The sequence below is a fragment of the Carassius carassius genome, chromosome 16 (genome assembly GCF_963082965.1).
Source record: "Carassius carassius chromosome 16, fCarCar2.1, whole genome shotgun sequence".
NCBI classification, from domain to species: domain Eukaryota; kingdom Metazoa; phylum Chordata; class Actinopteri; order Cypriniformes; family Cyprinidae; genus Carassius; species Carassius carassius.
Genome location: NC_081770.1, coordinates 23,047,671 through 23,062,170, shown reverse-complemented (window position 1 = coordinate 23,062,170; position 14,500 = coordinate 23,047,671). Strand labels below are relative to the sequence as shown.

Below are 14,500 nucleotides of genomic sequence, written 5' to 3'. Positions count from 1 at the left end.
TTCTTTCTTAAATACAAGTGTGAATCTTAAAAAATGATGTGACTGGTAATATAATTCGATTATCACTTTCATTTGTATGTCACTTTACTGTATTTTTGCTGCTGTGTGAATGCAGGCATTGACACTTAGGTGTGGTCTGTTTGGACTTACGCTGACACAATAGCCCAAAACGAGTTGATGAGTTTTGCTCTGACACATTTAGATCATAAACAAGAACTTCTGGTTCCCGTAAGAGCGCTACATGTTATAGAAACATCCCAGTCCTCCCAGTTCCAGCACTGCCAGTGATTAAGAGGGACTCCCCCTTCCTTCCTCCGCCCCTCCCGTTCCTATTTCGTGCGGAGCAGCGATGAATCCGGCTCTGCTCCATGAGTTCTGCCAGTCCACGCTCCTCCTCTGACAGCCAAGACCGTCGTTTCGCCTCGCTCGATCACACCCCCCTCGCCCCCACCCCTTTAACTCGCTCGCCGTTTCCTCTCTGTCCTTCTATGTCAATTTAATTGAGTTCTTGTCCAGGGTGCGTTTGCGGTGTAGTGGTTTCGTGCGAGTATTGTGTGGCTTGGATGCTTGGCATCTGGAAAGCTTTTTTCTGAAAATATCCTCACCCACAGTCAGTGGATTTGCTTGGAGCTGTTTTTGCCAGTCTGCTTTTGCAGTATCATAATCTCATAACGTCATCAAAGCATCGCCTTCCTGGCTGAGTGGGATTGCACAGCTCCAGGCTACCAGGATGCACTGCATGTCTTCAGTACCACCGTGATTTATGTCCTGGAATTGTGACATCGACAGTGTTGTTCATCTCTTTCTGGCTTTTTTCCACAAAACATATACTGAAAAGCTGAAATGTCAGTCCTTTTTCTAAGGCTTTATTGAGACAGGACATCCATATATTTCCGTAAAGTGTTTCAGACCAGATATAGAAAGCTAATTGGCCACGAGTTGGCAGATGTGTCCAAATTAATAAAATGTATTATGACAAACTTACAGTTCATGCACATTTTTAAAGTATTGGTTCTACTGGAGATACTTGCCATCTGTGGTTAGTGGTAAAGCACGTCATCAGATGCTCACTCTCATGTCGTTTAAAACCTCTATGACTTTGTTTTTTTAAAAGCATCTAAGTGTTTTTGTTTAAACCGTGAGTCAGTAAGGTCTGATGGGGTTGTTTCCATTTACGTACTGTATATGGACAAAAAAAAGCAGCAATCCACCAAAATTGTGGCAATAGAAAATAGTCAAAAAACCAAACCAAAAAATAAATAAATACATTTCAGTTTCCAATGAAGCCATTGACCAAAACAGTGCAATTTAATTATCTTGTCTCTAATGACATGTTCTGACTATCATTGTCCATTTTGAAGAATGTTCCAACCATTTTTCTCTCCACATCTCCAAATTGAAAGTCATTGGGGTCCAAAACAACAACTTTGGACCCCATTGACTTCCATTGTATGTGCAAAAAACACTGATGTTTTCCAAAAGTCTGGTCGGAAAGACATGAGGGTGAAAAAATAAATTTTCTGCCAAAAAGTTTCATTAGCTTGTCTATGATGACATGTTTTGACTGTGTCAGCATGCATTTTGCCCACACAACATGGTGAGCAATGTGGACTCACTTCACCTTGATTTAACAAATGATGTTTGAGTAGCCATTCATAAAATTCAGAGAAGTGGCTCGTTGCCCAAGTAATTGATAAAAACTGGTTTAATTTACCACCTGAGAGCATGACAAGTAAAAATGCAATTTGGATTAAAAATTGAAGTTGTAAGTTAAATGAACCAGTGAAATGTTCAAAAAAAGTACATGTCTCCACACATCAACAAATCTTAATACTACAAGAAGCTAAACATCCTATAGTTAGGTTAATGAATTTATTATATTATGAAAAAATGTGTCATGTGCTTAATATCATTAATGTAATGCACAGTGTCTTGGGAGTGACATGATACATGCTCTATAGACCTGACTCTCAGCTTTCTGACGTCTTGAGCAAACAGATGGCAGTTGTCTGCTTTCGTCTGTGACATGGGACCACGTAGTCACTCCACAAACAGTCAGCCCCTGCTTGATGAAGATTTAGTGTGCATTGCAGTATTGTATATGAGAGATATGGGTACTTACTGAACCTCCAGGTGTGAATTCTGAAGTCATTTAATGGCACAGCCATGGAAATAACAGTAAAATATAATTGTAAATGCATTTTCACTAGTTACACATTTGATGAAATTGCAAACTTAAGGAATGAATGAATTGAATTTAAATGATCATGATGTGAACTTTGACAGATTGTTCCATAAGAACTTGTAACCCATTTTTTAAGCTAACAAGATGTCTGGAACCAAATGTCCTTCTCTCTAAAGTGCCTTTTTGTCTTATCTTTTCTCTTTACTTAGATGGCCGCCCTGCAGAGTCCATTCTACGGGGACAAAATGAACCTCTACTCACTGTGTAAAAAGATTGAGCAGTGTGACTACCCGCCACTACCGTCTGACCATTACTCTGAGGAGGTATGTTTCAAGTGCAAGAGATTTTTACACTCTTTCTTTTTCTGTATTTCATGCTTCTGAAGTTGTGGTCACATTGAACATTGTACAGCAAATTTTCACAGACAAAATCCAGTCATCTCGATAAGAATCCTCACAATTTGTAATTTGTAATCAGATTTTGCAGCAAATTTTAACTCAGAATTGCCAGGATGTTTTGCTGAAAATCTGACCTCATCTTAGAGAAGTCCACTTCCAGAATGAAAATTTTCTGATGATTTCCTCATGCCCATGTCATACTAGATGTTCATAACTTTCTTTCCTCATTCGGAAAGAAAGTAAGGTTTTTGAGGAACGCATTCCAGGATTTGTCTTCAATGGGAGCCAACGAGTTGAAGGTTCAGATTGAAGTTTCAATGCAGCTTCAGATGAAGAATTAACTGTGCGTGACCTTTCCAACATGAGTACGCAATGTGTGTAATCATGCATGTGCATTGCAGAGCTGGTGCAAGATGGTTAAAAAGTATACATTTTTATATTTTTTAAGAAAATTACTGATCGTTTCACTTGATAAGACCCTTATTCCTTGGCTGGGATCGTGTAGTGCCCTTTCAAGCTGCATTTAAAACTGCAATTTGGACCTTCAACCCACTGATCCCCATTGAAGTCCACTAAATGCAGAAAAATCCTGGAACGTTTTCCTCAAAAACCTTCATTTTTTTTGCAACTGAAGAAAGACAAACATGAACATCTTGGATGAATTATGTAAATTAGCAGAAAATTGTAAGTTCTCCTTTAATAGTTGTGACTATATGACCATTCTGTTTTCTTAAACAGGATAGTTCACCCAAAAATGTCAGTCTTGTCATTATTTACACTATTTTGAAGAATATTCCAGCAGTTTTGTCCCTACATTGAAAGTCAGTGGGGTCCAAAACAACAACTTTGGACCCTATTGACTTTCACTATTTGTACAAAAAACACTGGGTCATTTTTTTATAAGTCATACATGTTTGGAACAACATGAAGGTGAGAAAATGATGAAATCATAACATTTTTAAACTAGTTAGCGGTGTCTAACTTGTAGTTGCCATGCTTGTTCGTACTAGTCCATCAAGTAGACCATCACCACACCAGCTTTTGAATTTCCAGCAATGCTGGTCTTTCCTCATAACATGCTGTCACTCTCTGATGTCAGCCATCGAAATCCTCCGATAGATCCGGCACGTCCGACCAAAGCTGCCATTATTATTATTTACAAGCCCGGCACGACTCATCCTCCATTCAGCACTTCCTTCAGCTTTCCAGAGCTGCAGGAATTTCTGCCTCCCTCCCTGTCTACATGTAAACAATGCTCCTGAAGGCGAAAGGCAAAAAAGTGTCAGCCGTTCATCTTTGGTGTGTCATTTACCGTCTCCTTGTATCTCACCTGACAGACAGCCCCCCCTAAAACGGGGGGAAAAAAACGCGACCATCGAACCCCCCGCATTTCTCTCGCGCAAAAGCATGAATATTTTACATATCTTCATCCTTGCTCGCCCCCAATGCTGCCGCCCCCCCATTTCTTCTCCACTAATTCTCAGACTGTCTGCATTTGCATTTCACATGCCGGGCTGATTAGGAGACGCCGCGCCATGCAACAGCAGCCAGGCCCCGGCAAGAGAGGCGGTTGCCATGGCGATCCGACACAGGGGCATCTTCTTTCCTTCCGCTTTTTTTCCCTTTCCCCCCACTTTTAATGATGCTGCTGCTGCCACTTGTCTGTGCTCAGTTTATTTCTCAGTGCAGCATCATGACTCTCAATCGCGTCCCTGACTTGTGTTTTTGGGGGGGTTTTTTTGCTCTAGAATGTTTGTAGCGGAGAATTAACAAACATTCGCAGGGCCAGAGGGCGTCTTGCTGGAAGGTTACATTGCTTAAAGCCTATCCCTCGGCTCTCCTGTTCACTGAGCTCTGAAATGCTTGCCATTTTTGTCAATCATCTTGTTTGTCTTGACCCAATGACTAATACGAGGCTACAGACTGTGAATAAAACTGTGTTTCAGTGTGTTTATTTTTGATGATGATGATGATAATTATTATTATCATTATAAAAGTCTTGTTCTTTCATTTTACTACTAAATTTTTTTTATATTAATAATATGTAATATTTTATTATCATTATTGGTTTTATTGTGTGTTGAATATTTTTCAAAATGTAAAAAAATGTTTAGTCTAAATTAACTATATTATAAAAATATAGTCTACACTAGCAAAAGTCCAGAAAACTTGGTGTATGTTATGTTATGTTATGTTATGTTATGTTATGTTATGTTATGTTATATTATGTTATATTATATTATATTATATTATATTATATTATATTATATTATATTATATTATATTATATTATACTATTTGTAATTTATATATGTAAAAACATGATAATATATACAATTGTAAATAGGGCTGCAACTTTATTATAATTCATTTTTATTATAATCGATTAGTTGGTCGATTATTTTTTCCGATTAATCGGAATAAAACCCCTATATTCTTTATTTTAATTTTACAAAACAAAACACACTTTTCCACATTCTGCCCAATGTCCTTAAAACAAATGTTCCACTGAATGATATGAAAACATACAGTGCTTAACAATTTATTAGACCACCTGTCATAAGACAAAGCACAAATATTTTAGAAATCTGTTAGATATTTTTTGTAATTTTTGGACAAATAGCAAGCTGAAACAACTAAATAGTATTTATTCACATAATAAAAAAAATGGCCTCCATTGCCTTTAATAACAGCTCACATGCTTGCTGGCATTGTTTATGTACTTTCTGACTAATTGGGTATCTGAATAAAAAAACACTATAAAGCCACTTGACAGTTTTTTTTCTGCCTTTCTTTCACAGATAACAGAAATACAGTACAATACAATACAGAGAGCTAAAAAATTATTTTGTTAATTACCATTACTGTAAGTTAAGAGCAGCAGTGGCACAAACCTTACAAAACTGCTTACGATGGCGCTCTTTCAGTAAAGATTTCAAACTTAACACAGACAGTCAGGATGGGCCTTTATGCAAAAATGGAAAGGCTTGCATGAATAGGGAACATTTACAGATAGGGATATGAACATTAACTAAAAGAGGACGCACACACATATCTGTAAAAGCGCCTGAACAGGCAAGACACTAATGCATTAGCTTGAAACTTAAAATAAAGATTTCTCATGTTTCGGGCAGCTTGGATCAACATACCTTTCCTGCAGGAGCTCATTCTGTTTCTTCTAATATATGTAGATGCATTTTGTCCATAGAAATGCGTTATTCAGTGCTGTACTTTGATGCGACCTGATGCAGTTGTACGTGCACGGGCAGACCCGACTAATTGTCCATTGTCAATGATTTTCATTATTGATAATAATCGATTTTATCGATTAATTGTTGCACCCCTTATTGTATATAAATGTTATACACACACACACACACACACAATTTGCATTGTATATATTTATTTACAATTTATACATTAGGTAATACTTTACAATAAGGTTACATTTGTTAACATTAGTTAACATTAAACAAGCATTTATTAATCATAGTTGGTTGACTTTTTGTAAATGTATTTAACACAATGGAATCATTGAAAAGCATTACTCACACTAATGCTTTGGCACCAATATAATCAGGATGACCCCATCAAATTAGAAATAAACCACTTTTCAAAAACTTTGGGCAAACCTGTGATTTGTCAGCTGTTCAGTGGCTCACTTGTCACCTTTTTTTAATCTGGAGCTCTGTATGGATCAGTGTGATGAATTAACGTTTCGTCTTTTATCTTTTTTTTTCCCTTCAAGCTGAGAAAACTGGTAGATATGTGCATCAACCCCGACCCGGAGAAGAGGCCTGACATCACCTACGTATATGGCATCGCCAAACACATGCACGCCTTGACGATCGCAAACTGAGTCTTCCTCCCGATTCTTCGTGCTTCTACTTTTAAGACCTTCGTCTGGCCCACAAATGTCATTTAAAGCTTGTTTTGCTCCATCGTAATGTAACCTGGCATCTTTCAGTACAAAAAATACAACATACGGCACAAAGCAAGGCCTTTGGGTTACTAGAACTACATCAAAAAGACAAAACCGACCTTTACATATAACACTTCTAAGAAGAAAAAGCAAAAATAAGCAGTGTTGTAAACTGGTTCGACTTGATTTTTGCTCTTTCCGATGTTGGTCCCATCAATGATTGCATATTTACCTCCATTTGATTTTTTTCTGTCACAAGCATGAAATGTAAATCTGATATGCTTTTGTAAATCCCACAACAGCTGTTCCAAGAACTTTTTCACAGCGAAACCTTATGAGAAAAACATCTCTATAAAAAGAGAATTAAATTTTCCCTTAAAAAGCAACTTTAAAAAGCCTTTCGACATTTCAGAGGTTTGTCGTTCTATTTAAAGAGCATGAGATCATAGTGCTCGCAGTTTCCAAGGACAAAATAACTAGTCCATATCTATACATGTATTCAATCCAAGTATCGCCTGTCCAGCACCTAAACATTTATTGATATACACCATAGTATTTTAAGCCCTAGACCTTTTAAAATGCATTGAATCATAGATCATGACAATATGTTTGCGTTCACCAGATTTCAAGTAATGCATTCAGGATGAAGTCCGTTTCTCAAAGGCGAATCCTTCCCAGTATCAGCACCTCTACGGCTGATAATTGAACTTTAATAAAGAATTAATTCAAAGGCCTAACATGCAATGTAGTAACTTATAAATAGTCACACATCTTTCATAGTGCCTTGTTGCGTGTATTTCAGAAAACTGTTCTTCCCGTAAACCGAAACCGAATTTTGGTACAGAATTGGCAGCAATTGCGTCCTTCAATCGGTTTACGACAACCGTGCATCCTGAAAGAGGTACGTTTACAAAACGGTGCTACGTTCACCGAAACGTCTTGACCTCTTCCAGACAGTGCTGCTTTCCAGAATGTGGCTTGTGATCTTTGGCAGACTCGGTCTACTATGAGTTCCTCAAGCGTATGAAGTTAAACTATCCACACAGCAGCACATTTCACAGACAGTATGATTTGCTGTGATAGTACCACGTATAAAATGGTATGTTTTTGTAACTTTAGTCATGAGCATTTTTAGTGTTTACTGTTTTCTTTTTACTGTATTTTGCGATAATCACCCTTTTCTTTCGTCTTTTGTTAACACAGAAACGGATTACGCTTGTTGCCTTATCGATAATAGTATATATTTATCTGGTAGAGGCACGCGAGGCCTGTTCCAGCCAGATCTGGATTCTTTACCTCGGTAAAGCACACATGAAGCGGAAACTCACCGTCTGCCAGACTGTACTCTCTCTACTTTCACCCGAATCATTTGGGAGGGGAAGGAAAGGCAACTTTTTATTTATTTGTCTTTTTTGACGGTTTATGTTTAACATTCTAGATGCACATTCATTCTTTATATGCTAACTGAAATGAAAATAATAAATCAAATTAAATGACGTTAACCCTGTATTCTGGTGTTGTGGTTATTTCAATGTATATGCAAAATTTGCATAACGTAAAAACTTTTAGCTATAAAACTCTATAATCAGAGTCTTTTAATTGCACATGCCAATCAGTCCCCCAAAGCGTCGCCCACTTGTGTTTATTTGTATTCTTTTTAGCCCTGAGCTTTATTAGCTGGCAGCGTGTCGCGCTCGTGCCCCAGGGTCCACGTCCGGCTTATTCCCCCCAGGAAAGGCATCGGCAAGGGGACTATTTCCTCTCATTCTAATGAATTCCTCAAGGAGAGCGGTTCAGTTTCATCACTTGAAATTGCTCCCTTGAAACTGGCAGAACAACGCAAACAAACTTAAGTAAACATCACAATTGATATTGGGCTTGTTGTACGATGCTATCTTTACCCACACTGGTCTAGTGTCGATGTTAGTTATAAAGAGATTCTTTCTTTTTTGTTTGTCGTCTGAGCATTTAGTGTATGTTTTGCTTTTAGAAAACAGATGCAGGTATCCATCTTGTGGCGGCTCAGTCTAACTGCACTGCATTGATTGTAATAGATCTGAATGGAGGCTTCTTTCTGTGGTGCAGCTTTCATATTGTTGGACAGCAGGCATTGCTAATGAGTTTATACAATGGAATTAGGACTCAAAATCTCATTCAAAATTTCAGTCATGGGATTCCTGAAAAATATTAGGAATATAATAGATCGTTTTAATATCAGTGTTTTCTATTCCTAGAAACATAATAGGGATTGTGGAATTATTTTTGCTATTTTGAAGTTTGCAGTAAATTAACACTACTGGCCCTTTTTTCTTTTTATTTATTTTTTGAATTTGATACTTGTTACTTAACAGGATTTGTTTAATTTAAATTTAATTAACTGTTAAATGTTCATTTAATTAAATGTTAAATTCAATAAAAAATGCCAGCTCCATAACTGTCAATCATTTTACCTTTTTGAAATTGTAATTGTCCCAACACAAAAATGTATTATTTGTCTTGAGATGACACAACGCAATATAACGTTCAATCACATTATATGGTTAATGTTAAAATGGTACAGAATTTTGTTTAAGAAACACACACACAAAAAAGTTTATAATATGGGTTGTCTATAAAAGATTAATTTCAATTTAAAAATCAATTTAAATATAAATAACATTTCACAGTCTGTAATTGTTTTTCTGCAATTTAAATATAAATAACATTTCACAGTCTGTAATTGTTTTTTTTTTTTTTTTTTAAAGAAAATAATACTTCTATTCGTGATGCATAAAAATGGCCTATAAATGCATTTATCTAAATCTTCAAATCAGCATATTAGAATGATTTCTGAAGACTGGATGCTGATGCTGAAAATGAAGCTTTGATAACAGGAAAACAAAAAACATTTTAAATATAGTAAGTGGAAAACTGCTTTCAAGTGAAAAAATATATTTCACAATATTTCTGATTTGACTGTATTTTTTATCAAATAAATGCAGCCTTGGTGAGCAAAAGAGACTTATTTTAACAGATAACTTGTAGCATATTTTTGTAGCTGCAATATTTATGGTCTCTCAAGCCAATTTATGACAGAATCATTGTTATAATTTGTTGATTAAGTTCTTAAAACTGTGAGTAATTCATTAGCGAGTTGTCCCAAATCAAAATGATTCATAACTGGAACGGCCATTAAAATGTGCCAATTTATGTGGTACCGTGTTTTTTAATGTCCAAGAATTGCATCAGTCTCCAGAAATTGAGATTTTTGTCAGCTGTTCACAAAACATGCTCCAAAGCATTGTAGACCTGCTATTGAACAGTATGCTAGTTGTTACCTACTGATGCATTTTACACTTTGTCGGCAGACTGCACAGACACTGAGAGATGTCACTACTGAAGCCCAACTGACTCAGATGTTTTTACCTTTTGCACCAAGGCCAAATATATTCTCTTTCCTTAAAATCCAGGTGCTTGGTTCAGCTCTCTATATCTGTCTGTTGCCAGAGGGACCAGCACTTGTAACATGTCCCTTCTGCATTGGCAGCAGATTCAGCTGCTGGCAGCATTTTCATAGATTTTTTTTTTTCGTTTCTGTATTTCGGCATGAGAAACGTGCCGTTTCTGTTTAGCTCTGGTTCTTGAGGCGAGTTTTGCCTTGTTCTCGGTATTTGAAGTGGCCAGGAAGCTGACGCTTTATTGGCCGATTGTGTGGTCAGCAGAGAGTGACAGTCTTTGAGCCAAACTTTGTCCAAGTTTGGAGTTGTGAGTGCAGCTGGGACAACAAATAAGTCGTGGTCGGGGCAAAAAAAAAAAAAAACCAAGTAGACAGAATCCGGGTTCCTCACTGTTCGTTTCCCCCTGTAGACACGCATGAAGGAAAATAGCTAGTGCATCTCAGGCATTTTTTTCTCTTTATTGAAAGGAGCTGTGCTTTGAAATATCAATAGCACGCAGGTTTGAAATAGCTTGTGGCGCATGTTTGGTAACTTTAAACCAATTAGTTTGTCAAGGGAAGAGAATTATCAAGGGATGATCTCCAAACATCCACCATTCAAACCATTGTTTTTTGTTTTTTTTTATTGAAAGTTTTCTCCAAAATGCTATATCTGGCAATATCTTAGAACTGCGGTTTCTATGGAAAGAAGAACAACAGCAAGTAAACTTTGCCTTATGTATTGTTAATGATTCTGTTTTTACTTGGTTTCTTCTTTATTTCATATGATTTCATATGATTCATATGATTTGTGCTAAATCATACATATTTTACGAGTTGCACAGTTCGTTTGAATTTGTATGAATGACCTACAGGTACACCTAACCCCGCCCCTAAACCTACCAGTCACTGGGGTCTAGACAAATCATACAAAATCGTACAAGTGAGTTCATACGAATTGGTCGTGAGATAGTATTGGTTACTCTAAACCCTTTTACCTTTTTGAAGTCATCATGCATGAATGTGTTAAAATTTTATTTTTAAACCATTCAAATGTCCATTTACTTACATGACAGTAATATACAAAATGACAGCTGTAGGCATTCTACACAAACATATGCACAAACAGTGTTGTTGTCCATTTACTCTATGTATTATGCTTCTTTTTTTATTTTATTTTTTCCCTTCCCAGAGGAAGCATTGGGATATATGGTCATCTGTGGTAAACCTTAGCAAAGTTAAAAAATAAGGCTACCCTCTGAGCAAGACCCATAAACATTTGAACAGCATCTCCTGATATATTTAGCCCATTTTGCCCTACCAAGGAAGCATCTCTAGAACCTTTTGGGGTTTTTCGCAAACTAACTACTGGAAACAAATGCTAGGTTGAGGTTTCAAAAGAAATCTAATCCAGAGAGTGTCTTTACAGGTGGTTTTTACCCACAGCTGCTTTGAATTCTGAAGCCTTTCCAACCAAAATGTCACATCCCATCCTGTTGCCTCTCTCCGTCAAGCTGTGAATGAAAAAAAAAAAAAAAGTTAAATAGACTTGCTTGAGTAAGCATGAAAAGAGAGAATGTTGCCATTATTTTCTTTTGGACTCCAATCTGGAGTGTAATTGAAATCATTCTGAAAAAAATAAAAATAAATAACAATAGATGGATATGCTCCATCTTGTAAGCTGTATTTAAATAGTAATGGTAAAGCACTGATATGTGATATTTTTTTTAATGCAAATTAAGTCTGCAATGCATTAACTATTCATATTTGTTTGGTTATTAGGATTTTATCTGTCATTTCATTTGGTTTATAGTACTTTTTTGAATTACTGAAGGCATGCTTGTTATTTTGTCAGATTGCACAATAAAAATTAAAATTTTAAAGAAATTGATGTAAATCTTTTACACATCTTTTTGTTTTATATTATTTTTACCTTTTTTTTCGTCTGTAAAAAAAATATTATAATATGGTATTATAATAATGTGTTGTCATATTTTTTAATTTTACTCTTTTAATGACTACAACATATAATATAACCGATGAAAGCGCCTGCCAAATGAATAAATGTATAAAATGTATATGTAACGTATCTCGCAAAAGTGCAAATTTAACATAAAAATGAAAAAGTTCTCCTAAATCTTAGGAAAAGGATCTATTTCCATGTGTCAAGGTAAGTTCTCCATAAATAATCAGTTTGTTTTCTCTCTTTAAGGACTTTAATCATTTGCATGTATTTGCATTTATGTTGATTTCTGAATTAAGTACAGTCTTGTCTGGAGAAGTTTGAACTTCATTAAAATATGAGCTTGTAACATGATGTCATGTAGAATTATTATGCAGAACTTGTGTTTCCTTTTCATTTTTACAGCTTGTAATGCAAAGAGGTAAGTTTATTGTTTGTGTGTTGCCTTGTTATAAACATGTCAGATGTGATAATGTGATATTCTCGTTTCAAGTGCTATTACGCTGACATGAGTTCTGCTCCCATTGGCAAGCTTGCTTTTTTATTGCAGATTCATACAGAAAAACTCAATTTAATCCAGCGCATTTACTCATAGTCTCATATCCTCTGAAATGGCAAAGCACTCCTGGATGCCAGCCGCTACGACCGAATCCTTTAGACAGCCTTCGCCTACGCATTAGAGCCCTTTGGACTCAGGCTCCCACCGTTTTCCAGTGCTGTAATGTTGTGCAGGTCCCTAGTAAATCAAAAACGCTACCAGATGCAGGCATCCTCAGAGCTTTGCCTCCCCAACCTCACTGAATGAAATGCTCTGTTTTGGGGCCTTGATTTACGCGGCGAGCGTGCGACCACAGGCATTCCTGCATAAACCTGTGGCCTCGCTGCACGCCGAAGCAAAAGCCCGTGTCTGCCTGTACGTTCCCACGCTTTCCTCTGTTCTGCTTGCCAGTAGAGGCTGTACCACTGGTCTCCGGTCATTACCAGAAGAAAGACAGACTGCGATGCAGGGAAGGCTGAAATTGTCAGCAGAGTCGCCGCCGAGATGCTTTTCATTGGCTGATGACCTTGTGAGTCCTTCGCTGAGAAGAAAACAGCTTTGAAATCACATTCAAAGTGGTTTGGAGTTGACGGCAACACAGCTGGAGATAGCTGAAGTTTGTACCGACAAACAAAATTACATTGTACGTACTCTATCACAAGCAGCTGCAGCAGACTCTCTATATATTTAGAGGTGAAACATCTGTTTTGGACCAATTCCTTTGCCCGGGGAGAATGCTGGGAGCGAGCTGTTGTCGGCTCTATTTGTTGACAGCTTTTAACGCAAGAGAAGACATCCTGTGTTTTAAAAGTAGTTTGCTCTGACAGCAACGAAACAACAAAGTAGCATGACCTGCCGCATCTCTAAAAACACCTCATTTTTCTCTTCTATATGACAAGTGCAGCATATCTTGGCATGAAGGTGGGGGCATCATGTCGGACTTCTCTTGACACAGGGCTTCTATCAGAGGTAGTGCTTAAATAGGCTTAGTCCCACCTCCATGTGGCAGGGACAAAATAAAAGTGTGAGGATGGAGTTTTGTTGGCGATAAACAAGCAGACAGCATTCATTTTGAGGGAAAATGGCAAGGGAAGCAGTTGCATGAGGATGGAGCTGCCTTTTCCTGACAAATGGCTCGGTGTGTTCTTTTCCCAACTCTCTGCGAGTTTTTTTCTTTTTCCAAACAACACCTGTCACACCGTTGCTGTAAAGTCCAATTAACACAGTCGTCCTAGCCGCCCTCCTTCCCTCCCCCGCCTCCTCTCTACCTGTTCTTGTCAGCCAGAACTCAGGCTTTGTCTTAAGACCATACCACCAGGAATAAGGATAACAATAATGTGTCGGATCTTCAGTGCAATTGGTGATCAGTGAAGAATTTGTGAAGGTTCATTGTTTGTGTTGGGTAAAATTACATTAAAAAGTCAATTTCTTTGCATCGGTCAATTGTTGTGATTGTAGTTTCTAGGATCATTTTATTTGTTAACAATTTTAGGGGGCATTCTGTTTTGAAAAATAAGAGTGTCCAAAATGAAGGAAGGAAAAAGAATGTTTGAAAAAAACCTGGTTTAAAACATGTTTCAAAAGATCTATTCATGTATTCATGTAATTTCCCGGAAAACATTGCCTGTTTTCTTTAAATGTCTATTTCTATTGTATGTTTTATTTTTATGTTAATGTAGATATGTTATCCTGCATGTTGGTTGCAGATGCATGATTGGACCGACAGGTTTTTAAAATATTAATAAGCAATGAAGCAATTTTGTTAAAATATTTTGTATTTAAGTACTTTACAAAGATACTAAAGTAACTGAAAATTACTTAAAAAAATTACATTTTCATTATGACGTTAGGGCAGTTTAATCACCCTTTACCTTTTTGTATTTTTTATATTTTTTTTTACTTAATTGAAATGTACAGTAGGCTACTTATAACTGTTATTGTATAATACATATTTTAATACATTTTGTTTTCTAAGTAAAAATACTGACACCTGTAGTGTTTCTGTGAGCTGTATGAGGTATAGCAAGTTAATACACGAGATTTCAACTAAAATTTGTATCACTCTTTATGACATTTTGA

At 36.8% G+C, this 14,500-nt stretch overlaps 1 protein-coding gene across 1 annotated transcript in view; it reads left to right on the top strand.

Moving 5' to 3' along the window:
* The window catches only part of LOC132159942 (serine/threonine-protein kinase Nek7-like), a 70,757-nt gene extending 62,750 nt beyond the window's left edge, over nucleotides 1-8,007 (top strand). The window contains exons 9-10 of the mRNA XM_059569618.1: nucleotides 2,395-2,508; nucleotides 6,332-8,007. Coding sequence (XP_059425601.1) covers nucleotides 2,395-2,508; nucleotides 6,332-6,442 — 225 coding nt within the window. The 3' untranslated portion in view covers nucleotides 6,443-8,007. The remainder of the gene's footprint in view (nucleotides 1-2,394; nucleotides 2,509-6,331) is intronic.
* Nucleotides 8,008-14,500: the final 6,493 nt, after the last annotated feature.